A 27337-nucleotide genomic window follows, 5' to 3' on the forward strand; every position below is an offset into this window, starting at 1 on the left:
AGTAGCAGCTGATAGTTTGAAGATGGATTATCTACAGATGAAAAGAAAAAAGTGGAGAGAGATGGGTGTGGGTGTGGGTGTGGGGAGGATCCACAGGTGGGCTTTGTAAAGCAACTGATGGAGAAAAAATACGTCAATGACCTTTAAGAGGGCAGGGACTTCATTTTATCTGCTACTGTCCCCAGTCCCTAGAGCAGTGCCTAGCCTACAGTGAGTATTAAATGAATATTTGTTGAATAAACAGAGATGAGGGAAGGAAAAAAAGAAAAACTTGATTAATGTAATGTAATACAAGAAGGGGGTGGATTTTGACATGGGGAAGTGATCAAGTTAATCAAATATTTCAGAGAAGTCAAGACAAATAAAGATTGAGAAAATATACACTCAGATTTAAAACGAAGGAGCTGTTAGTGACCTTGGGGAGAGAGAGCACAGGATTCCTGTGACAATAAAATCCAGATGGAACGGTTTAAAGAGGGCACAGGTGGTGATTCAAGACACGTGGCCAAGGTGGAACTTTCCTGGTGAAACTTAAGAGTGAGTGAGAAAGTCAAGAAAACATTTTGCTAGGGGAAACTGATGTCACCCGTTTCTTAATTGAATTTTACCCTGCCTTGGCTGGCTAATCCAGATTTTTCTATTCTAAAAGGACACTGATTGCCTGAGATTTTGTCAAACTATGTTTGCAAACCTATAAAGTCCACTTTACCTACTCAGGGAAATAAATAACTACACTTATAAATACGGAGTGTGTAGAGAAAACTATTCTTTATAAGTTTTTATTACTGTTATCTATGTTGTTAAAATTCTATGCAAAATTTTAGAATCATTCACAAAACTTAGAAAAAGACAACTTTCCTTTTAAACATAGGTATTTAGTGACTTAAAAATGTTAAGATGTTTCGAGAGCCCTTCTTAGATAAAAAGCCAGAGCAAGTCAGAGCTGCATGGGGGATCGAAGTTACCCAGGAAGATTCCTGTGTTGGGAGCGGAGGTGCAGAGGAGTTAACAGGCTGGACACATACTCCACAGTTCCCACTAGGACTCAATGATACCAGAACTAACAGCTGCCATTTGTGGAATATGGGCATAATAAAACCAAATGGCACCTTGTTTAGGGGCATGGACTCAGATGCTAGATTACCTTGTTCAATTCCCACCTCTGCTTTCTCTATCTCTTAGGTCTTTTGCAAGGACTAACTGAATGAATGTATATAGAGTTTTTAGAATAGTGTTTGGGACATGTTAGTTTTTGTTATTACTCACATCACTTAAATGTATGTAACAGATGAGATAATATGTATTTATTTTATCCATTATATACTCTATTATATATCTCATATATTATAGTACAGTTTACTATTCTATAACTGCATATAATTTATTATTTATAACTTATTATAAATAACATGGAATGCACAAAGCCAAAATATGTATAAACTCAATAAATGGTCCTTATGATTACAACTACCAGCTTCTTGTTAATAATACTGGCATTACTCTTCTTTGCAAATGCTACTTTTTATTATTCAACATGTATTTAAAAAGTCAGATTCACTCTAGGAAAGAAAAAAAAAAGAGACCATGTTATTTCTAGTCAGAAGGAAAATTAAAGGCCTATGCTTAACAGATGAAGGAAGTGCAAGATAAAAGGTGGTAGGTTTAAAAAAATTTGAGACATGAAAGGACTTGAGAAGTTCATTTGCCAGTATCATGTGGTCTGTGCTATCTTCCTGCAGACCAGGGCCCGGCTACATTTACTATGCCGGTTGCATTTATTGGTCATATGACTTGGGCTTAACTCTATCCAAGAAAAGATTGAACTGGCTCCTATCCCAGGCAAGGTCAAAGCTTTCAAGCATTAAATACCTTTTAACATAATACGGAGATTTAAACCCAAACAAAAAGGGGAAATTTGATTCACATAGTTCTTATGTTTTTATGCTCCATACAAGTTGGAATGATTAGGCTTGTGGATGTTAATTATTTTTCCACAACCTTAAATAAAAAAGGCTCAAAATATTTGTTACAGTATTTTCCTAAGGATTAGGGAAATTATGAATTTAGAAACAAATTTTTAATATTTTACAATAAGGAGAGTTATTAATTTAAAGGTTTGCTTTTTTGGATGAAACTAAGCTAGGAATAGGGCATTTGGTTTTAGAAACTTATGAAATGAAAGAAAAAATCTTGTTTCCTTCTACTATGCATGGAAGGGAATCCAGGGAGGAAAATAACCACCAGCTATTAATAATATAAAAGTAAAAAAGAAATATATAAATAATCTAATTCTCATTTTCTATGTAATAGAAAAATTAAATAGTCCTAGGAAACGGCCTTTGACTTCCACATTACATGTGAAAAGATAGCACTTTTCTAACTTTCGCAGACGTTCTTTCTTGGCCAGGAATGATGGCAGTAAAAACGGCCACTGCAGAACAATTCTGTATGCTTGCAATTCTCACTCTGCCTAAAAGATGAATAATTCCTATTAATAGTTTTCGTCAATTGCCTACATAGCCCAATTTTACTGATTGGCCCATATCCCATATCGTACATATTTGAACTTTTTGTTTTCTTTTGTTTTTATATAGGTTTGCCTTGAGTTTCTGGCCCTTGCTAGAACTTCCGAAAGCATTACAATGAGCAAAGATTTGCTAAATATATCCCAAAGTATCACCAAACTTTATGTCTACAGAGCACAATCTACTTGGGAGGGTGAAGGCCCTATGGGTGAATTTTCTAAGCACTTTTTATAGGATTGAGAGAATACCAATGATTTATATAAAAATAGAGGAATAAAATGGATTATAGGGTGAAAGGGAGAGAGGCTTATAATCAGAGCATAAATCGATTTTACATAGTTTTCTGATGATAAACTCTTTCCTTGAGTCACTCTCATGGGTTCAAATTATGAACGGTGCAGCTTCAGTCATGACTTAATCTGTAATTATCATACTAGGTCCCTGCTAAGATAGCACAATGTGCAGTTGAGTCCTTTGTTACGAAGTCTGTGTTCAATATTTACTAACTATGGGATTTGGGCAAGTTATTTTTCTAAAACAGCGATCATAGGAGCACCTACTTCGTAGGGTTATTGAAGAGCAAACAAGTGACTATCACATATAAAGTCCTTAGAACAGGACCTGGCAAACTGAAAACGATGAATGCATTTGAATGACTATATTAATCAGCTCCTAAATGACACTGGGGGAATTCACATCCTGTTTGCTCTTACTCATGCCAAGATATGTGAATATAATAAGGGATTTAAAACAAAATTTTCTACCCACAAAAAAGTGCAGATATATCAATCTAAAATACTCATCTCCACAACAGAACATTGCTACTTGTGAGAGGATTCAGGACCACAGAGGGGCACAAAGAGAAAAAGGGAATGCACCCCTAAGTCAAGGAGTTAGCCAGAGTCTTTCTCCCTTCTCTCAGTCCATACTCTGCTATTATTTCCAATAAAACCAAATCTAGTAACAGTCCTGACCAGATGACAAGTGACAAAATCGCCTGTTCCAGGTCTGTGCTAATTTCACTGCTAATCTGTTCAGGCTACTATGTTTCCCTAGGCCCGAACCTCCGAAGTTTAATCCAGCAGATATTTGACATTCGTGGATTTAATACTTCAGGTTTTGTTTATCTAACAACACTGAAGCTCCATAATATGCAAAATTCATCACTTTTCAGAGGTGTAAATTGAAATCATGCTATCCTGGCAAAACCAACATAGCAGTCAGGCACTGAACAAATGAACTGGATCTTCCAACCTGCTCCTTTACATAAATATGAAAAGCACATTTATTCAGGTCTATGAGTTATTATTCACATTTATGAGTTGGAGCTATTCAAGATGAGTTAAGACTGGCTATTTTTCTTCCACCCTAAAAGGAGCATGGCTCTGCAATGGCCTATGCATCATTTGTGTCTCAAAACATTCTGAACTAGAAGAGAGTTGTGGTTATACATGAATTAAAGTCATGGAATGATCAAACTATATTTGTACTGTTTGTACCAAGGCCACGTGGTAGTATTGGTAATGGAGTGAAAAAATTCTAAAACTATGAATGTTAATCTAAAAACTTTTAAAATTATTTTATTTTTATATTCATATATATCAGAATCATTAGGAGTCTAAAAGGAGGGTCACTCAATATTTTTAGTTAACTTTATTGTTATAATCAAGTTATGTTATAGCAGAGCTGACAGTACTTTAGGGGTCCCTTCAGGTCTTGGGCAGGACTGTGGGTGAGCTACAGAGAGTATTTACGTTTTACATTAGCCCCACGGCTCTCCCAGAACAGTTTCTGAGCACTTTGCATGCTCTGTGTATGATGTGGGAGTGTGTGCTGTGTTTACATGCCTGCGTGTGTGTAGGAATTGAATGTAAGCTTAAGTATGATTTTAAGATAATCAGCAAGCAGAAGAGGAAGGCTTCAGGTCACACAGCCAAAGGACTGTAAAGGCTCCTCCTATACGTTTCCCTTTTTTCAGCTTTTTTTTTTTTTAAAGCCATGGAGCACTTGATTCAGTGAAATCCTTCACTGACACCCAAAATGAAAAACAGGTGAAACCAAATTTCCCTGTAGGTGGCCCAGGTAGCAATGCACAAACCTGTGCCTGCCACCTCTTCCCTAACCCCGTCCTGCTATAGAACTACATGGAAGTCCTCTCTTTAGGGTAAAATTCTGTCCCAACAAAGGAAAAAAACCAACACTGAGCTAACTTAAACCACTATTCCTTACCGATATCAGGGTAGAGAGAACACTGATAGAGACTCTCCCCCTTAACAACTGTGGGACACCTGACTCACTGGTTTCTAAGATTCATTTCCCTCACCAATCAAAAGAACCTAACAGCAAGAAGACTAAATAAGTTAGGCTTACTGCAACACACTACATGGAAGTGTTAATATTATCATCAGAAGGCCACTCATTCATTCATTTCAGCATGTATTTATTGAAGACCTATGATGTGCCAGAAACTGTGCTGGGGCCCAGGAAATCAAAGATAGAAAGGGACATACAGTGGAATACTACTTGGCCATAAAAAAAGGAAATTTTGCCACCTGCACCATTGGATGGACCTTGAAGATACTATGCTAACTGAAGTAAGTCAGACAAATTCTTATGATTTCACTTATTTGTGGAATCTAAACAACGAAACAAACAAACAATACTCATAGGTACAGAGAACAGATTGGTTATCAGAGGGGAAGGGGGTTAGAGGGTGGGAAAATGGGTGGAGGGGGTCAACCGTATGGTGCTGGATGGTAAGCAGACATTGCGGAGGTAACTTTGTACTATATACAAATATCAAATTACTGTGTATACACCTGAAATTAATATAATGTTATATACCAATTTTATCTCAATTAAAAAAGGAAAACGAAAGATTTAAAGGTACAATTCTTGGCCTCGCAGGATTGTGGTATGAGAAAGTCATGCAAGTCGTTGGAGGGAACCCGGGAAGGCCTTGCAGAAGCATCTGGAAGGTACCCAGAGGAAAGAGGGACGCGGCTGGCAGTGTAGGGGGAAGGGGTGCGGGAAGCTGTTCCCTCCGTGGATGAAGCCTTGCAGGGGCAGGCAGTCTTCCTGGGCGCCAGGGCAGCTAGCTAACCCTTTATGTTGAAGAGCAGAGCTCTCCTCAAGAGTTCCCGAAGACCCTGCTTCGGACAGACTGTCTCTATCACTACACTTCTGCGGTCCCTTATGATGATCTGTGTAACGGCCTGTCTTCAGCACACACTGGGAACTGGTGGTTCTGTATTATGTCCCTAGTCAGTGACTGAAAAATGAGTGACATACACTCACTATGTACTGAATGAGGGAAGGGACTGATGATTTAACGAATAAATAGGGAGAAAGCGTATGTAAAAGAGATGTGACAGCCGGAAGATAGTGTTTTCCTCCAAGTTTACTTTGGATCCTGTTCAATATACTGATGAGTCCTATCCTCCAACCCATTCTTTTAGGTAAATACAAAAAGCAAATGCTTTCGCATTTAAGACAGAATATGTTTCTCTCACCTTTCGTATTTAAGACAGACTATGTTTCAACAGAAGCAGTGACTCTGGAAATCTGTCCCTAGCTTCCTCTGTAGTGTCTGGACTGTGGGTGATGTGTGCCATCTGGGTCCGTGGGACTTTCCCCCATGCACTTGAAGTATGTGTGACTTCAACATGTAATAGGAATAAGGCCAGCATTTATAAGCCATGGGGCATCCCAGAAATGAGACAGAATAAATAGAAAACTTTGTATAAAAGAGGGATGGTAGGTGTGGGAGTTGGGGGAGGTCTGTACAATAGGTTTTCATCTTTTATGGACCTGGGAAACAGAGTATTTTTGGAGAGAAAAGAGCTCAGGCATATATATTTTCAGTTTAACAAGCTCACAAATCAATCTGATTATTCAGCAATTCAACTAGGATCTGCTTTACATCTCGTAAACAAACACTTCTGGTTTTACCTTTTTGGGTTCTGGCATATTATTAATATAAATAGTGTAGATTCCACTTTTATTAAAACCAGCTTGATATACATCTGCACAGTCTCTAAATGGTTCCTCTTTTTTTCCTCCCTTTAGTAAAACTGCAAAAAAAAAAAAAAAAAAAGATTGCAATATGTGAATAAAAGTATCAGTACCATTAGAACCCAAATGGACTTTAAATATAACTAAGCAAACTTTCATTTCCTCCAAACAAATGTCAATATTGCATTTACTGAAAAATCTATCATAAAGACAATACTAGATTTTGAGGTGACTCGCAAATTACAAAGCTTAAGAAATAATCTGTAGAGCAATTTTCAACTGAATACTTTTTTATATTTTGCTTAACTTCTTAAATCTTGTTTTTCTCTAAAGGTTTTCCAGATCAACTCAACTGATGTGATTATGCAATACCTCTCAGTAACAATTACATCAACATTCCTGCAAAATTTCTAAAAAGTTCTTACCTACATTTCATAGGAAAGTTTTTTAAAATGCTGCCACATTTTTAACTTTTTTTTGGAGGAGGAAAAGATGAAGATACAAATCGGAACATACAAACATGGTTTGGAGAGTTAAAACGCTAAAAGCAGGTAGTACTGTTTCTTCCATGACTTTACACTGAAGAGGTCCTAGAGTTTTTTAATTAAAAAAAACAACTCTCAAAATAATTAGATTTAGACATTAGAAAAGAATCTCTCACACAACTATCTAGAAAGACAAGGAAACTGAACTTTGTTTTTTACTTAATGTCCTAAAGTGAAACTGTTAGGTAGATGATACACAAATAAAAAAATGAAAGTAAATAAGGTTTGAATTAAGTTTTATAGGGGAAGAGCTCAGAAAAAGCTGTAAAATAAATTTAGTTAGAGAAAGTCTTCATTTTATTTACTAAGCTTCCTCTATTATTAAGTTCCTATTAAAATACAAAAATGACTCATATTTAGTAGTCTTCAGCTAAAGATATGGGTGGTATATTTATAAAACACCTATGATGCAGTATTTCCTAATAAATACAGATTATTTTAGTAATTGGTTTCATTAAACTTTTTTAGAAGATTAATAATATTTTATTATTTTACCCTTAAAGTCTTGTGTTATTTAATAAATATCTACTTTCAGCCACTTTGCATTATAATGGTCTTTTATAATAAAAATATAAGAGGTAACCTATAAATCGATGTCTTTAAATTGATTTTAAATTCTCTATCAGTCTAAACTACAAGCCTAATTTAAACTTAAGATACATGACATTACTAATTTATAGGCAATTAAAAATAAACAGTTTAATCTTGGTAGAAAAAAGGACTATCTCAATATAAACATTTCAAATTTTAAAAAATACTTATGTTCCAAGAAAATGAAATATTCACATCAGATATGTTGCCATTACAAAAATATAGAATTATTTAACAGTATCATGGCTTTTGCTAAAGCTCAAGTCTGCACTCATGGTTTTGCCCACTTGTATTAATAATTACATTTAAACACCACCACTGCAACTACAATATCAACGCAGAATAAGTAATCCCAGAATTACAGGTTTATATGATAGTGAAAATGATATTGCACAAAACGTGTGCAAATAGCAATTTAAAAATAAATAGACAAATGCTTACGCGAAGCCATCTGAAATGTCACTGGGCACACCAATAAATGACATAAAGGTGTTGTTATGTCAAAAACATCTCTGCAGTTCACTTGCGCTTGCTTATTTTAAGCTAATGAGCTGTTATTTTCTTTAAAAAGAGTTTTAACTTCTAAATGCTTGATCTTCTGTTGAAAAGTTGAAAATAACCAAAGTAGATGCAAAAAGAGGGTTCTAAAGAAATACCAACTAAAATTTATGATCTCTTAAGGGGCTGAACAACACAGAGATGTGGTCAACAGAAATTCAATGGCAAACCCATTTTTCTTTTTTGGGGCGAAAGACGGAGAAAGTCACTTATCTGAGGAGAAAATGCTTCTGGTGGCACATCCACTTCCTGCCCTGCCTCAGTTAGGAAAGGGGCACACACGCCCTTCCCACCTCCCCGCCGCCTCCCCCCTTCCTTCCCTCTTCCGGAAGGCCGGGTACAGGCCCGTGTGGGAGGAGGGAAGCTATTTCGCACACATGTTAAATCACCGAAAAAAAAGAGAAAGGGGTATTGTCCTGTTTTTCTGCAGACTCACTGTATAAAAATGAATGTAAGTCTTACAACTGGAAAAACGGTTTGAGGATTTTCTCCTATAAAAGGTACAACTAGTACTATGGTTATGATAGGGATGTGTTGTTATGGCAACATATTTAATATAGATATTTCATTTTCTTGAAATGTAGCTTGGTATTTTTGAAAAACTGAAACACTTGCATTCTTCCCAGAAGTGTCTTTTCTTCTAAGAAAAATTGGGTTGCTTGTTTTTAATTAGTTATTAATTAGTAAACATTATGCTTGACAGTTAGATCCAGGCTACATTTTAGAGTACTGAAACATTTAAAATCAATTTAAAAGCTTCATTCACAGCTTACTTTTGATATTTGTATTATAGACTGTGGTTTGAAGAAGGCTCCCTCTATAAGGGTAAATTGACCTTCAGAGTTTTTCTTTCTTTTTTTAATCTATGTAGTGGGGCAGTAATATATGTATTTGGAGGCACGTGTGTAAATTATGTAACAGACCCTAGTGACTGAATTACAGTAAGTACTCAAGAAATGGTATTTATTATTGTTGTTATGGTGATATAATAATATTATTAATGATAAAGTTGTATTATGTTCTCTTATGAAAGGACACTAGCAAGGTGTGGAAAGCCAGCCAGTCTAGTCAGTGGAGTGGTGCATGCTGTTCTCTTCTGCCCTCAAATACAAACACTGTAGCTGGCTAAATGCAGGGCAATTACAATGGACTGGTTACATGCAGGAGCAGAACTCTCCTTGCCAAAGCTGGCTAATTGGGTTATTTTATTCATTGACCACATCAGTTCATACCATCATGTTTAAGTCTAGAAAACCCCCACAAAAAATCTAATTTTGCTATATACTGTAAGTTTTTTCTGGATAGTTACGACTTGAGGATTATTTCAGTTGAAATGATATATGATGTATATACCAACATGTTGATTACAGAGGTTTTAATCTCATAACTTAAATTTGCAAGACTAATTATTTTCTTTGCAGAGTTCTGAAATTCAGTGTTATGATATTGTAAAACTGGACACATAATAAACATTTTAAAATATAGAGAGACAAGAACAAAGATGAATTCATTGAAGATTACAAGTGTCAGAACTAGGGACACATTTTTCTAGGTGATCTTGAGATTCCCTAAGATGGAAGATATACAAAATAGCATAAATGGAGCCGGAGCTGCCATCCTAGAGGAACTGCCTTGCGGGGCTCACGCCCCAAATCTTTGGAATGCTAAAACAGGGCCAAACCACCTTTGGACTGGGCCTAAAGCAACACTGTGTCCCCAACAACCGTTTGTAGAGATAACAGGAAAGCAGATGCTATGACTAGAGGAAGGGAAGGCTACCAGGCTGAAAATGAAAACATCGTTTAGAATCAGCGCCACGAGGCTGGCTTCTCTGCACCAACAGAAATTCCTCCTCCTACTGATGTAATCGTTCCCCTTCCCTTTCTCATAAATGCTCTTTGCCTTTGTCTCCTAATCGGAACAGTATCTGGGTTTCTGCCTGAATCGGGGCTTCCCGAGTAGCTGCTCTTTTGGATCTCAGGTCACTGCTTGTTGCCTGTCCTTTGAAAGCCTTTCAGTTTGAAGCTAACGCGGATGATGACTGGAGGGACGAACAGCAAATGACAGGGCAGACGCGAGAAACCTGACGGAGGACGCTGAAAGTGGCATCAACCGGACCCGGCTGGGGCACTGACCTGGACCTGAGACGGTGCCTATCTGTCAAAACGGTTGGAACTCCTTGTAGTAATAAACTGGGTCAAATGCATGAATGAAAACTTAGGTCTTTGCATCTGCAAGTTCCTTCTTTGACCTCACACTCTTTGCTTTCCCTCCCCACTCCCTAATTCTTAGTAAGCCTGCCTGCTCTCCAAGGGGCGTCTGCCCAGCGTTACCATCAGCCCCTCCTGCTCCACCTGCTTCTCTAACTCCGACCTCGGAGTCAGGGAGAGTCCAGAAGAGAGAACACCGAACGAGTAAAACAAGTGAAAGAGCGCATACGAACTACAGTTTAAGAGTCTGGTATGCCGGCTCGAAGACTTGACCTACACCACCAGCAGCAAATAAGATCATTTTTTTCACTTAGTCTTATCTGCACCACAAACTATTCCTGATCTGAAGGGAAAGACACATGCAGGTGCATGTCTGTCTTTCACCTGCCAACATTCAGTCAATAAGCAACCTGAGACCCTGGGTCCAGCAGCTATTGACTTTATCAAACCCTTCCTTTCATTTGCCCAAACAGTTTCAATCCAGATGGCAAATCTGCCACCAGGCTGACTTCAGGGAAGAACCATGAGAGCTGAGGCAGAGGGTCACTTCAATTCAGATGAACCCTCCAGAGGAAACTTCCTGGAATGTAGGATTGGTAATTATGAGTCTCAGCAGGCCTCGCAGAAAACACAGATGGCAATTAGCCTTGCTATCGGAGACCATGCAAAAAGCCCAGGCCCCCGAATGCTACTCATTTCCTAATAGGATGCTAAAAGAAATCAATTCTTCAGGCATTCTTTTTAAACCTTAGATGTGGCTAATGGTTCATATCTCTCCGGTGTTTAGCAAACATCAGGATGGATGTGGATTGAGTTACTGGTTTAGGGGTAATTTCTGTGATACATTTTGGCCTTCATCATCAAGGAGATCACAGTACTAGGAATTGCCCCAAATCTGTGATTTTCAACAGGACAGGTCACTGGAGTTCATTGAGCATACGGATGGAAAAAAATGGCATATCTGACAAGGTGCAAACAAGCAAACGACTCATTAGATTCTGTACACTTGAGTCAGGTGTGTGGGCATTTCATGGAAAGCCCATTTAAAGATGCTTCCCAGAATGCTAATTTGTTGGAGAGGACTTTTAGAGGTAAAGGAAAGTAATACCTTGCATTTCAAGAGTGTGGGAAGATTAAAAGAAGGTTTGCAGGTAATATTCAATATTTCAATATTTTGTGGATAGGTGTGAGGGCGAGAGAGACTTACCAACGCTTTCATAAATACATATCACATATGTGTAGCAACACAAATACATAAAACCTTTATGCTTCTAAATTAAAAATTTCAAAGTTGATGTTTCATCTCAAATAATATATATGCATATGAACCTAAATATCTGTGGGTTGATATCTCAACATGATTGTTTTTAACCTACAAAAATGGCAATTGAATATGGTTTAATCTACTATATATATTTTTCTCTTTTTAACTTCTTTTTTATTGAATTTATTAGGGTGACATTGTTTAATAAAATTACATAGGTTTCAGGTGTACAATTCTATAATATATCATCTTTTTAATATAACACATCATCTGTATAGTGCACTGTGTGTTCACCATCCCAAGTCAAGTCTCCTTCCATCATCATTTACCCACCTTTAACCCTCTCTCACCTCCCCCTATTCCCCTTTCCCTCTGGTCATCACCATACTGTCTATCAGTTATTTTTACTTAATTCCTTCACCTTTTCACCTTGCCCCACAACCCCCTTCCCTCTGACAGCTGTCAGTCTGTTTTCTGTATCTATGAGTCTATTTTGTTTGTTTATTTTGTTCATTAGATTCCACATGTGAAATCATATACACACACACACTATCTTATGTCATAGTATAACACACACATAATATATTCTATTTGCAAATACTTTACATCTTATTTGCAAATTCTATTTGCAAATACTTACATCTGAAAATACTTTGGTTAAGTAATTAAAAACTTCCCTTTTTAAAAATCTTCTATTCCTTTTCCCAACCCTGGTACAAGGGAACACTCAAAGATCATTTACTGACTGCATTACTATTTTAATTAAATTTTTTTTTTGTAGTAAAAAAGGACTGTTTTACTCTCATTTAAATTCCTTGCGTGTTATTATTTTGCGGATAATCTGTCCAGTCTTAACTATCCACCATCTCCTTGGTGGAGCTATGATAAAAGCATGCGCATAACAAGATCAACCAGCATTGACTGAACACTAATGACGTGTGCTCAACTCTGATTTCATGTGCTAAGTATGTTTCCTACGCCTCATTGCATTTAACCCTCATAAAGACTTTTGAGGCAGGTTTGTCAATATGTTGTTTTATACATATGGAAAATGGGGCTCAGAGGTGCTCTCTGACCTCACAAAGACTTGTAAGCAGTAGACCTCTTCAGCTATGAAGCCGAGGATCTCAACTACTTCTCGCTCACATCTGGAGAACTCAAAAAACCTCCAGTGAGTCATCGGTCACCAAGTTCCCAGCAGCACTTATCTGGGCTGACGATGTCACACCCGGAGTCGTGGGTGAATCGGGTCGGGCCTCAGTCCTGAATGGGTGCAGGTCCTTGACAGGGAAGCAGGGAGTAGGGGAGAGTGACAGGAAGCAGGCGGGACAAAGAAGAAAAATTCTGAAATGAGGGCAGAAGAGAGCCACGGGGAGCAGTTATCTGAGAGAATCACTCAACAGAAATGGAAAACAGGACTCCGAAGGCCAACCGAGGGTTAGAAAGGAAAGGGTCCCTGAGAAGCCATCTACCGAGTTTCACAGGAGTTATGCTAGCCATGATTTGCCCCACTATTTTTAGATATATTTTCACAAGGTAATGATTTGATTTCCCAGCCTCTGGACGATTAGCCAGAAGCTACAAATGAAGAAAGAGGGCTGGTGGGAGGAGGTGCCAGTAGGGGTGGGTGCATCTGTGCGTGCTGGTGCTCACCTGCTAGAATCAGCCTGAAAACAACCAACAACCGCTGTGAAAAGCTCTTCTGTGGGTGTGAGGAAAACACAGTTTTAAAATTTTGAAAGTAAGCAAAAATAAGAAATGATAACAGTTTGGGCAGTAAGGAACAAACTATATACTCTTCCAAAGGCATTGTGGTATTATGATGCATATTATTAATTCATGCTGATAATAAATTTTTAAAAAATTTTAAAGGTTTAATTTTATTCTATCTTCTCCTCTGAGGAAAAAGGGAGGACAGAAAAAAAAAAAAATGCAAAAAAGCTCCCCATCACGATGTTTTTACACTTTCTTAAAATTTCACTACTTAAAGCGATACACTGTAATTATCTGGACAATATATTACCCATTATGTATAATTATATATATTTAATAATACTAACGTATATGCATAAGGTATGTAAACTGTTAGTCTATGTGGACATGCAAAGCACCCAATGTAGGTGGATTGCTAATTTAATGGTACCTTTTCTTTATTATAGAATAATGAAACATCAAGTAATTCTATACATTTATACTTTAGCTTGATTAGTGTATTTAAATAAACTTTCTAATGCTCCTCTAATGTGAAATGACTCATATATGACTGAAAGCATATTCAGTGCGTATTACACATAAAGCAAATAGAATGGAAAACAAAAGTCTGACAGTTGAAAATGGATTTGCAGGCAACCTTTGTTTAATCAAGTAATCATTCATTTTTCACAAAATTGATTCCTGTGTTTTCCCTTTGGGCTCCCTGATGGTCAGTTATGAGTGCTCCATGACCCTGTTACTTGTTCAGAAGGTCATTTCATTAACAAAGATGTTTCAGGTGTTTCAGGTGTGTTAATTTCTCTTGCAGTGTTTTTTGGCATGACTGGAGTATATTGATTTTGAACAAAAGATTTCCTAAGCATGTGGGAAAGCTTAAAGGGCATCTTTTGTGCCTTACTATGAGACAAATTGATTTCAGCAAGAGCCATTAAAAATAGAATGAAAGTCCTTGGGCAGTGCTGTAAACGTTGAAAGTAGTTGCCAAATGCTTTTGAAAACTGACACTCATAAAAAACCTTCACTTTGAAGTTTTAAATAAAGGCTGTCACCATAGGTATGGAACTTCGTTTCTTATCCTTGCAGGGCAATACACTTGAAGGATAGTTCTTAACTATTAGCTGGGGTTCTACGTGGAGTTCTGCTCTCAGCTTAAGGTTTCCACAACCACCATGAGTGATAGAGCACCGAGGGAAGATATGGAATGACTGATTCAAGTGGCAAAATGTGCAGGTCTGTCTAGGCCACCAGGCAAATTTCCAAGGTGTGTGGCACTTTCCTGCTAAGCAGCCTGGCGCAGTGCTAGGACTGGGACGCAGATGTCTTGATTCCTGGTCCTTCTAGACCACCATGCCCTGCCCTCCAAGTGACAGAGGCCATAGCTGTTCCAAATCCACTTCAAATCAAGTCCTAGTTTTAGAGATATGGGCTGAATTAATTATGGTTGAGATATGCGTATTTGTAAGTTTGTACATAAGGCCTAAACAACTGGTAAAACCTTCTATTAGAACCAAATCTGCACTTAAAATTAAACCCAAGGTTCAAATTCATTGTTCTGAAGGAGCTCAAGCTGGTTGTGAAAACAGAATGTTCACACCTAAAAATAATTATGAGTACATGAAAGGTCACAATAAAATTAAAAGAGATCTGACTTAATTGGCATTACATTTAATAATAAATGTCATAAATTCATTGAAAAGGCAGGTTATTCTCGGTGGGTCACGTATCAACGTGATTTGCTACTGACATTGGTCCCACTCAGAATGTGAACACCTGAGCTAGCAGCAGAAGGAGACTACAGTGTACTTAGAATTAGTTGTGATGCTGGAATCTTCAGTTGAAAATAAATGATGAACTTCCATAGGAAGCTAAAAATGTTGTTTTTAATCAATAGTTTTAAAGGTTCTTTGCAGTTGACTTTAGAAAAATCTTATGCTAAAAACCAATATTTTGTTTATATGTACTTAAGCCTAACTATACAGCGGCAACATTTCTCAGGTTTTCTTTCTTTTTCTTCTCCCTTCTTAAAGCATAAGAAATTTCATGAGGGATTCACTCTATGGTTGATGCAATGCATATGTACTGAATGAGGCTAATAAAATGTTTTCTTACTTTCTCCCTAATTATAGGTGCCATTTGGCGTCGTGCAAAGTGCCATCACTTATCTGGAACTAATGTCCAATGTCCCATTACATCCCCGGACTTAAGACAATGTCTGCTGAATTTGACTTGCGTGAGGATGAGTCCAGGAGATGACTTAGTTGAAATTCTACTCAAAATATTTTGTGCTTCTTTGCTTTAGGCAACCAGGCCATGAAAGCATAAGAGAAGGAGGAATGGAGTTTACTCATAGCAATGTTGGAACATCAAGGCAACACTCTTCTGTGTGGCCTTTCACCCTGGTAACTTCCAGGCCCAGCTGGAACCAGGAGATATCCCTTTCCAGACAGTCTAGTTTCTGAAGTTGAAACTCTAATTCCAAAGGAGAATTAACCACAAAATTTCAAATCTCCCCCAAAAGATGTGGTTTAGAAATAGTTCATGGGAGAGGTCAAGGACTGTATTATTTTTTATTTTGTTATCATTCGTTTGGCTATGCACTATTCACACAATTTTTTTCCTACAGAAATGACTTTTCGAAAGGCAGATAACATGCTCCATCGAAAAAGGAGACATATACCATTTCCAAAAATAAACAGTCACTTTCCCCTTAAACCATTGGGTTTCATGAAAGGAAGTGCTAGAAAGCGTGGTTCATTTTAAGGAAATTGTAAATGTTTGACGTGTAATTTTCTGTCAAGATAAAGCATTTCCCTCATTAAATGGGAACAAGTGCTCAGTGTTGTGTTGAGCAGATGACTTCCTGTATTTTCCTTTCTCCCTCTACCTAACGCTAAGTTGTGCACTGCAAGGAGTCAACGAGAAACCAAATATTTCACTCCGTCGACGAAAATGATACTTTCTAGTTTTATCAATGTTTATAGGAGTGACATTCAAAAACTTTTAATTTCCTCCCATCGTCTGTGATGTTTTTAGAGTCGTTCTTAACTCAAGGGACTTGCAGGAGGAGCTCAAACTGTCTTACCCATTGACTGCCTGATTTACTTCACAAAATCAATAGGCACTGCACAGGAGGTAAATTCCTTTCAGATGGGAGAATTATCCTGAGAACGGGCCAAATGTCTCCTCAGCACTGGGAAGGAAGCGAATGCCTCATTTCCCCCTTTCAGAGGGTGGGGGGCCTGAAATAACCATTAAACGTTCCATACACTGCAGTCGCCCCCGGGAAAGACGCTAACCAAATAACTCAGATCACTCCGTTTGCAGTCTCGGTCCCTTGTCTCTCAGATGATGTGGAAGGAGTTTTCAAAATGAACTTTATGAGAAGCTCCTTGTGATTTTAAGTCTGAACTTCCTAACAGGGGACGAAGCATGTAAACATGCCCGTGTCTCAGTAGCTATTTTTAAGTTCCTTTAGTCGTCTGTACCTTGTGTGCCTTTCTAGCCAAAACTGTTATCTGTCCTTTCACATTTGGTGAATTATTTCAGGTTTCTGGACATTTCCTGCTTTTTCTTCCCCTTACTCATTCTAGTCTTCAACCTACGCAATGGAGCCTACACTTCACCCAAACGCTCCCTGCAGAAGGTCACCCAGCTTCCAAAATTCAGTTCTCACTGTTTTTTTTTTTACTTGACTTTGTTTACTTGCACTAAAAGAGACCTTCATGACAGCGTTTCCTACCTGCCGTAACACTGCTCACTACTAGTTTTTCCCCCTTGATTCTGTTTTCTTTTTGGTTCTGTTTTTATCTGTCCCTTACTGGTATTATTTTTAAATGGGTTCATAAATCTTAGTATGTCAATTCTCTGAAACTGTACATAAACCTGTGTGTGGGTACTTGCACTAGATGGAGAAGAAAGGTCGGCTAGTTTTTATCAGATTCTGAAATGGATCTATAACCCCCCAAATGGTGGCGTCATTGCTCAGACGCACCTTCAAGGACTTCACTTGCTGCATGGCTTTACCACCTGTCTCCTCTGGACACACCTATCCACATACGGCCATCCAGAAATTCACTCCTGAATTTCAAATTCCGGTTTCTCTACCTTACAGATTTCAATTGCCCCACAGTTACCTCAGTCATTGTGCCCTAAACTAAACTCATTGTCTTTTCCCCTTAAACTTGTTTCTTTTCACATGTTGCTGATTTTAAGGATGTCACCAACATCCCTACTCAAACCTAAAACTTGGAAGCTATGTTTAACTCTACTTCTAATAAGTCATTATTCCGTATTGGTGCTTGGTTCACAAATTCCCCCTGCACCTGTCCTTCCATGTGCCCCTATTTACTCCTGGCCTCACTATCTCCCAGGAGAGCCCTCAGAGTCTGATGAAAACCACCATCAGTTCTACCTTTCCTCCCCATCACAGTACAGTGGATATGTGCAGACTCGTTCAACCCTCAGCTTGCCAGCATAGTATTTATAAATTATTTACCTCTCTGTGCTTAGGTTCCTTATCTGTCACACGAGGTTGATAACAGCACCTAGCTTACAGAGTTGTTATTAGAATCCACAAGTTAACATATGCAAAGGGCTCAGAAGATTGGCTTCTACTCTCTAAATGCTTTTGTTAATATTTTGACAATGACAAAAACACCCTGCTAGTCTACTTTCTGATATGTTCTTCCTACACTGTGAAGGGAATTTTTTTACAATCCAAATGTCAATGACGATGACTCCTTATTGCTTCAAGGGGGAAACTCAGCTTCCCCATCCCCCTCGGGGCACCTCTTTAACTTCACCTTTCACTGCCGTCCTGCCTTTGGTTCTGAGATTTAGGCTACACCTACCTCCCCAACACCCACCCTGCTCCTGTAGCTTCTGGCAAATATCTGTGTTGCCTGAGCTCTGCGTATACTGTTTTCTTCATTTTGAAGACTCAGTCATTATCTCCCCATAAAAGCCACCCTGCCGATGTTTTAATACTCGATCAACCTTTTCCAGCCCTGTCACCTCACGCAAACTACTCAAGTTCCCTGTGAAGTTTATAAGACTGGACTAACCATAGTCGTCTCCTCATGCTGTGAGGACAAACTAAATTAACACACAACTTAACAAAATCTGTAAGAAGACCGAGATGCTGGACTGTGCCCTCACCCTCTGTCTCTGCCATGGTTTTAATGTTCCTCCTGTGATTTGCTAGGGCCCTGGCACCCTGGCCTCACCTCTAAACAGTCACAGAACATAACCGTTTGTTTACCTGTCTTTCCCCCCAACCAAACTCTAGTTTCCTTGAAACCAAAGCCTGAATTACATCCTTTCTCCCTTCCCAGTGTTCTGAACAGTATCTGGCACATTATAGGAACTCAGCAAATATCTGTTAAATAAAAATGGATGACGAATGGATGGATAAATGTATGAATCATATCTTGTACAGCAGGAGTATCCTCCAAGCTGATTTCGACAGTAAGATAATCAGCCCACATAATTTTATGGTGGGGCCGACATACCATTTTCTTTCTTAAAATGTTTCTTCCTTTTTTATGCTTCACTAGTCATTAAATTCGTGATCACGTACTATGATGTTTGCCTTGTGTGCGCGTTATGTGATGATGTTTTAATCACCTTTGGAGATAGACGAGTGGTGATCGATAGTCACCCTCTGCGAAGACGTCCAAGCCTCGTTTCCATGCCATTATCAACGGGGACTGTTGAGTTCCCACATTAACTGTGAACTGCCAAAAGCATGAAGCAATCAGCTCAGCTCTGACGCTATGGTAACACCGAGGGCAATAGGCAATATTTCTTTAGTGGATAATGTTCCTAAGAATAAATGTGACCAAATGTTGGCAGTCAAAGGTTAGACAGAAATAAATGTGTTGCCCGAAGTCTTGCAAAGCGGATGTGATTCAGTTCGAAATGACTGTTTGCCTAAGACACGGCGATTGTCTGTTTGAAACAAGATGAAGGATCGGTGAATTATCTCAGAGAAAGTGCACATGAACTGTACTTAGCTTAAGTCTACGTGCAAGGATAGATTTATAGTTCCTGGACCAAACCCATGTTCGGGGGAAGAATAAACTTCCAGCCAACGCCTCCTAGGCAAGCTTTTATCACATAACGGTAATGAGTTATGAGCACTTCAGCGAGCATGAAAATAAAAACAACTAGTTTTCTGAGCATTTACAGTCATACATCACTTAACGTCAGGGATGCATCCTGTGAAATGCGTCCTCTAGGAGATCTTGTCACTGTGTGAACATCAGAGCGGCACTGACACAAGCCTACGTGGTAGAGCCTGCTGCACACCGAGGCTCTGTGGTCTGGCCTATCGCCCCTGGGCTACAAACCTGTACAGCATGTTACTGTACTGAATCCTGTAGCAACCAGAACACAGTGGTAAGTATTCACGTATGTAAACATATCTAAGCATGGAAAAGGTACGGTAACAATATGGTATAAAAGCTTTAGAATGGTCCCTGTGCAGGGGACTTCCCGCGAATGGAGCTTGCATGACGGGGAGTGGTTCTGGGTGAGTCAGCGAGTGGTGGGTGAATGTGAAGGCCTCGGACACTACTATATACCACTGCAGACTTTATAAACACTGTACACTTAGGCTACCCTAAATTTTTAAAAAAATACTTTTCGATCTTCAATAATAAATTAACCTTAGCTTACTGTAACTTTTTTACTTTATAAACTTTTAAATTTTTCTTAACTTTTCAACTCTTTTTGTAGTAACACTTAGCTGGAAACACAAACACATTGTACAGCTGAACAAAAATATTTTCTTTCTTTATACTCTTACTCTATAAGCTTTTTTCTATTTTTAAAGTTTTTTCTTCTTTTTACTTCTAAACTTTTTTTTTGTTGAAAACTAAGACACAAGCACACTGTGGTCTACACATGGTCAGGATCATCAATAGCCCTCAGTGTCTTCCAGCTCCACATCTCATCTCACTGGAAGGTCTTCAGGGGTTAGTAACATGCATGGAGCTGTCATCTACTGTGACGACAATGCCTTCCTCTGGAACACCTCCTGAAGGACCTGCCTGAGGCTCTTCTTGAGGAGGTGACACTCTTTAGAAAGACGTCTATGGAGTTTTGCTTGATCTGTTTCGTTTTTTCATCATAGATTTGTTTGTAAACAGATAATGTACCATGAACATTCCTCTCTATTAATAAAAATATTTCAGTGTTGGGTCCATTTTTTCAAACTTTTTAAGGAGCATGTTGAGGTCTGCAAAGGCTTCTGCTAAACCTTTCGCTGTGAGTTTTCTTCTATTTCTTCTCCTGCAGTTTTCCTCCCCTCTTCCTCTCCCTCAGCTACTGCATTTCTGTTCCAGTTCCTACAACTCCTAATCAGCCACCTCCTCTGGAACCGCCTCTAGGAGATCCTTGATGCCACCCTCACACACACCCAGGACAAAGCGTTTGCCATCTCAGCCACAGCCTTGTTGATTTTCACCACCTCTTCATCCATGGCAAATCCTTTGAAGTCATGGATGAATGTTTTGAGTGTCTTTTTCAGATGCCATTCATACGCTCTTTGGTGACATCACCCCGAGCCCGAGCAAGGTCCCTGATGCAGTCATAAATCCTTCCACAACTGCATCAGTGTCTTCTCAGGGTCTTCCTCAGTTGCATCAATAGCCTGGGCAAAGGTTCTTACAAGCTGCTTTAACTCCTTGATCCATTGGTTGGATCAAAGAGGTGGTGTGTAGAGGGATAAAAACCACTTTGATATTGGGGTAACAATCCTCAATAAAAGGAAAATATCTGGAAACGTTATCAGCAATAAGTGCAATCTTGAAAAGTATGTTATTCTACAAACAGTATTTCTCCATTTCCCTGGCACAGCAATCTAGGAGGACACCTTGGAAGAGGAACTAGGTCATGTATAACTTCTCATCCTCCTGTAGTAAAAGGGCAATATGTGCTTATTGATAAGCTTGGCAGCGCTGGGGCTCTCACGGTGCCTGATCACAAAGGGTGTCAATTTGTAGCCTGCAACACTATTCCCAATCAAGACTGTTAGCCTGTCCTTAAAAGCCTTGAAACCCGGCATTGGCTTGCCCTCCTTACGAATAAAAGTCCTTTTATACATCCATTTTCAGAGTAGGAAAGTTTCATCCATATTGAATATTTGCTCTGGCAAGTAATTTTCCTCCACAGTCAGCTTATCTGGAGTTTCCGAACATTCCTCAGCTGCCTTCACATCAGCACTCACAGACTCACCGCTCACTTCCACATTATTTAACAAATAATGAGTCCTGAACGATTTAAACTACCCAGAGTTAGCAGTAAATTCAATATCATAGTCAGGTCCAGCCTTTTCTTTCAACAAACTTCGTGCTTTGGCTGTGATCATCATGGTGCTTAAAGAGATGTGCTTCTGTGTCTGGTGTTCAATCCAGGTCATTAGAAGTTTCTCCATGTCTGATACAGACCCTTCTTGAATTTTTGTTAGTCTTGTTGCCTTCAATGAAGTAGATCCTTTGGTAGTTTCATTTTATTCTACGATCTTCAAGATCGTAGCTACGGTGGAATCAGATGTGCCTGACTGGTGAGCATTAACTGTCACCAGTTCTCCGTGTCTTTATTCACTAGCAATTTCATTTCATGTCAGTCACTCAATGTGGCCTCTTACTGGCAACACTGGCAGTGGATTTTGTATGCTTAGAGGTTGTGATGAGCAAAACAACGTAAGATTATATCAGGCACAAAAGCAAATGATGCAATTAAGAGAATCCATAAACAAGAGATGTATGAGGCTGCTTCCGGTGTAACATGACATACTGTTTTATAGCAAACCTTTTTTTATAAGTAAAAAGAGTGCACTTTAAAATAACAATAAAAAGTATAGTAGAGTAAATACATAAACCAGTAGCCTAGTCATTTATTATCATTATCAAGTATTAGGTAGTGTACATAATTGTATGTGGCATACTTTATATGACCAGCAGCACAGCAGTTTTCTTCACACCAACATCACCACAAACATGAGTAATGGGCTGTGCTATGATGCTGCAATGGCTACACCATCACGTAGGGAACAGGAATTTCTCAGCTCCGTTATAACCTTGTATGACCACAGTCAGATACGGGGCCCACTGTTGACTGAAACATCGTTATATAGCACATAACTATACCACAGATAGACACTATTCATGGATAGACAGTGTTTATACAAACCTCTTTTAACTCTTACTACAAATTCATCAGTTGTGTATTATGATCCCATTTTAGAGATAAGAAAACTGAGGTTAAAGAAGGTGCTTGGATGACAATAGTCTGACATGCTAGAGCATTGTATTCAGACATTTTCCATGAAAAAAGTATACTTATAGATAGCATTTAGTAAATTTGTGCTTAATTTAATCTTGTCCCTTGGAGGGGAAGGAACTAAAGTTTAATACGTCTCTTTGCTTTTATATACAGTTATCTAATTTAATCCTTTCCCTATCACTGTAAAGTAGGCCAATTTTCCTGACTATAAATGATGAAACAGCTTCATAATGGTTAAATTAGTTGCCAAGGGCAGAAAAAACTCCAAAAACATCTTCCCTTGCCTTGTATTACATTCGAGCTGTCTCCATAAATAACTGAGTCAAGTTGGAACTGAAGGACCCTTAGGGTCAATTAAAATTTTTGGCTTTTTGGATTAAAACACAGTTCATGATGTTTTTGGAAAAACTTTCAAAAGACTACTCTTTGAATTTTTAAAATACACATTTTGGAAAATTGATGCATTTATTGTGGTGTAATGATTTAGGCACACTTAACATATATTTAAATTTAAAAATAGAATATTTACATATAATCTTTTGATAAATAACAAATCCATTTGATAAATGAATTTTGGCTCATAAAGGTAGGGAAAGGTTTTACTTACGTGTTTTAGAATTAGAGTGAAATAAAAGTTAACTTTAGTAACCGATATTTAGCCAGTATTATGCTATTAGTCATTTAAAATTTTAAATTTACCATAACTAAAGACAATGGTGCCAGTGTAAACACAGATATACAGAGAATTAAAATCTCCGTGGAAACCTTAGTGAGAGACACTTTCCATTTTTGTGTCTCTTATGAGTCCTTAAATGACCAAATACTTAGTTAGAATACTTCACTGTGGGATTAAAGACAGAAAGATGAACAAGGAGCAGTAAAGCCTGTGACTATGAGAACTGGGAAGTCGGGCAGGAGGCTCACAGGGAGATCACAGTCCTGCAGCTAAATCAGAACTTATTTTAGGACTGTATCATGAAAAAGAAAATAAATATTTAGAGGCCTTAAGTCTTAGACAATTTCTGTCTCTATTATTATTATTTTTTTAACATGTTATGTCATAGAATAGACACAGTTCCTCCTCTCACACCCTGAGTGGGCGTTATGGGTAGCATCTATCAGGAGTGCCATCATAATTGTTCAATAAATGTTTCTTGAATTGAACAGATGTTTGGTTGCCTGATTTGCATCCAAACGCCAAACCTAGCCAGGAATTTTAATTTTGAAGTCATCCCCCAGCTTCTAAAAGTTTAAAGTCACATTTATGAGACAAATACTCGGAGGAGAAGTAAAATTATGATAAGTAGGCAGACATATGAGCTCTGTGAGAATCGCCAGGGCTTGATATTTCTAACATCATGAAAAAAACAGAACTACTTAACTCCATGTGCTTTAAGTCTCAGGATGATAAGAGAAATATGTTTTCAATCTTTCCCCAAATGTATTCAGTTCAATATGAGAATAGATATGTCTCATATTAATACTTAATTTCTAAATACTCATGAGCTCTATTAAAATTCTCTGGCAAAATCCTACCATGCTTCCTTCCAGTGGACTCTAACTCAAGGTTTTGGCAGGCTCGGGCTCATTAGCAGGTTTTTTCCTTCCCAGTCTCATTTCTGAGCACACCCAAATGGAGCTCTGGGAACTCACTGTTTAAAAAATATTCTTTACAGAGAATATTAAGGGTTTGTTTTGACTATCTAAAGGGTACATAACTCAAGGTAATGGAGTATAATAGAGAAATGTGAAAAGTCTTTAAAACAAGATCACTTAATATGGAGTTATCCTCTATATTCATATCTATACATGAAAGTACAGAATTGAGCTAAAGTCCACTATTAAATTGGAGGAGCCTCCACTTTATGTCTAGTGCATACGCACACTGAACCACTACATGGATGATCACATAAGCCACAGCTTAAGGACAATCATAACTTTCAGATACAAGTGGTCCCTTTCACTCATCACCATTTACCATTCCATCTTCACCGAGAGACAGGCTGGTTAGCAAGCAAAGGACAGATGACCTTAAGCTCCAAATTTTGAAGAGCTCTCCTGAGGCTCAGGAGAGGTACTGCTTGAAGCAGATAAGCACACAGAGACACCGATTCAATAACTGTTGGGTGGATGGATGGGCAGATGGATAAATGTGTTCTCAGGAAACAAAGGCCTGCAATATTCCCACTGGTCAAATAGCTTCAGATATTCTAATGATATTAAAATTTTGTATTTTCACTGTTTCAAGACACCCCAGAATAAATATGCTTAGATGCCCTGGTTAGGTCTTTTCCACACAGAAGTAAGCATTAGTGATGTAGACTTTATAAAGTCTTAATAAAGACTTTTAATAACAATATTTATTTCCCCCTCATAATAGTTTTTGGGAACTTCTATATCTCATTTTCTTTGCAGGCAACTCTTCCCTCTCCCCCACCCATAAAAGAAACAATTAATATTAGGTTTAAAATGGGAGCCCTCCTGAAACTCTCCCATCATTGTGAACTAATCTTTAATGCTGGCTAATTTCTGTCCTATATAATTAAGTCCCTAACACCACAACACCAAAATATTTGTCTATGGCAGTATCATAAATGTTATCTAAAGCTAAAAAGACGAAGAAAAAAATAAAGAACTGGAAGGTTCTTTTAGAAAGATATTGCAAATTCACAAATTTAAGCTTATGAAAAAATGCTCTGAAGTTAAAAATATGAGAAAACTGTCAAGTGCAAACTTCATAAGATGCTATTAAAAAAATTATTTTGCTGCTTTTACACAACAATTAATGCAACATAGAAAGTTATAGCAAATATTTACTTGCTCCATATTAAATAAAATATTCACTACTTCAAAGTGAGAAAAAAATTCTTACCACCTTCTTTAGTGAAAAGGTTCACGAGGTTATGCACTGTATCCGTCAGCTCCAGCTGCTGCTTCTGAAGGACACTGTTGTTGGTGGTAGCTCTGTTCAGCTGCTTCCCCAGTTCCTGGATTATGTATGTCTGACGAGTAACCAAGCTTTGGAGAGTCTCTTTCTCTTCCTTCAAGGTGTCCAACTCTTCCTTGTGTTTTCCCTCCAACTCTAAGATTTTATGTTCTAATAAGCTACAAGGAAATGAAGACAAGATTTAGTTTTTAAAAATGCCATACAAGAATTGTGATTCCACTGGTTCCTGAGTTTACTTAAAGTTAGAATTTTAGTTAGATACTTCAACATAGAAATATTTTGTGAGAGATTCAGAATATACGTGTGTGTGTGTGTATACACATACATATGTATATATGAAATAGAAGTGACAGATCACATGTCAAATCAAGAATTATTAGACCCATTGTTGTCAGAGTGATTTTCGTTTCCTAAATATAAGTTCTATTCTGGAGTGTATCTTATATCCAGGATAACTGACTTGGACCCAAACAATTACAGTCTGGACAGGTTGTAGTTTAACTATCATTAAGGCAACAGGTCTAATAAGAAGTAGAAAAAGTTCAGAAAGAAGTATGAACAAAATATAGAAACTATTTTTTATTTTCTTTGCTTCATTCATCTGGGATTCTGAAAACATTAACAGTGATTATGTTTCACAATAGTTCTGGGGGGTCAGGGAATAGTGTGTTGATGCAGAAACCCCACAACCCGAGCATAAACTGTCAAATCACAATGAATTAGATTTCTTGGGATTTTTGATGCCTGCTCCGCTATCAGTTTACTTTATCTTTCAACCTAAGCTTCACAAGGAGGCCTAAAAGCACCACAAATTCCAAAATCACTGCATAAATGGTTCCAAAAAGGAAGACCCCAGGGTGATGGCATGGTCTTACAAAAGGACTTGAGATGGTTTTGCTCAGGGCGATGCAGTCTTCAACCGAGAACCTTCTCTCAGGGCTCCTCAAAGCACACTCCCCTTGCAGATTGCACGTGAAAAATGACAGTGAATGCAGAAGCACTCCTGGATCCTAGCAACTGACTGGAAATAAAAAGCATTTACGTTTTATAGAGTGTATAATGTACTGTATTCCTTAGAGGAAAGCTTACTCAGTTTTCTCAGTTCTGTTTTCAGAAGGTTCCACCAGTTGTTAGTTTACAAGGTGCTATTCAAATGTAACATACCAGACCGGGCACTTAATTTACCTTGGAGAAATAGAGCACTGAATCATTTCTATATGTTTTCATAAAAGGGACACAAGGGAGTGTTTTAAATTTAATACTTAATAAAATAGAGCATGTTTGAAGAGCCGAATTTTCCAACTCTGTGTACTGGGAGATGAGCTGGAATATGTGATTATCTTTCACGCAGATTAAGTGTGAAGAGAACTGCTCACAGGCATTCCAGATCTCTGCCAACTAATCTGTCCTCGAAGAAAATGAGACCCAGGATATGGCAGGAAAGTTGCCTGTTGAACCAAGCCTGGAAAACACCTGGATGCTTCTGAGTGTAAGACCCCATTAATTTACAACACCTTTGGTACCATGCCCAGATTCACAGATGAAAATTCCACATTGGGCCCTGGTAAGGGCAGCTCCGTGACCTGTGCAAGATAAGCCAAGCCAAGCCTCTATTTTGAGTTGCTTCCTTCTACAGGACACCAACAGTGAAAGGAGCTCGGCCCTGTATGATCCTTAAACAA

The 27337-nt window shown here is 38.3% G+C and overlaps 1 protein-coding gene across 7 annotated transcripts in view; it reads right to left on the reverse strand.

Moving 5' to 3' along the window:
• Window positions 1-27337, reverse strand: part of ANGPT1 (angiopoietin 1) — a 222952-nt gene that overhangs the window by 43940 nt on the left and 151675 nt on the right. For 5 of the 7 annotated variants that reach the window (XR_013997448.1, XM_081116873.1, XM_081116875.1 and 2 more), the window contains 2 exons: window positions 25584-25813; window positions 6477-6598 (listed from right to left, as the gene is read on the reverse strand). Coding sequence is in view for 6 of the 7 variants with exons in the window: in XM_081116873.1 (XP_080972999.1) it covers window positions 6477-6598; window positions 25584-25813 (352 nt within the window). In the remaining variant the exon portion in view is untranslated. Of the gene's footprint in view, window positions 1-6476; window positions 6599-25580; window positions 25814-27337 lie in introns of all 7 variants that reach the window. The other 2 variants (XM_081116876.1, XM_081116871.1) reach the window with 1 other exon arrangement.

Source organism: Miniopterus schreibersii (assembly GCF_964146895.1).
Source record: "Miniopterus schreibersii genome assembly, chromosome: 17".
NCBI classification, from domain to species: domain Eukaryota; kingdom Metazoa; phylum Chordata; class Mammalia; order Chiroptera; family Miniopteridae; genus Miniopterus; species Miniopterus schreibersii.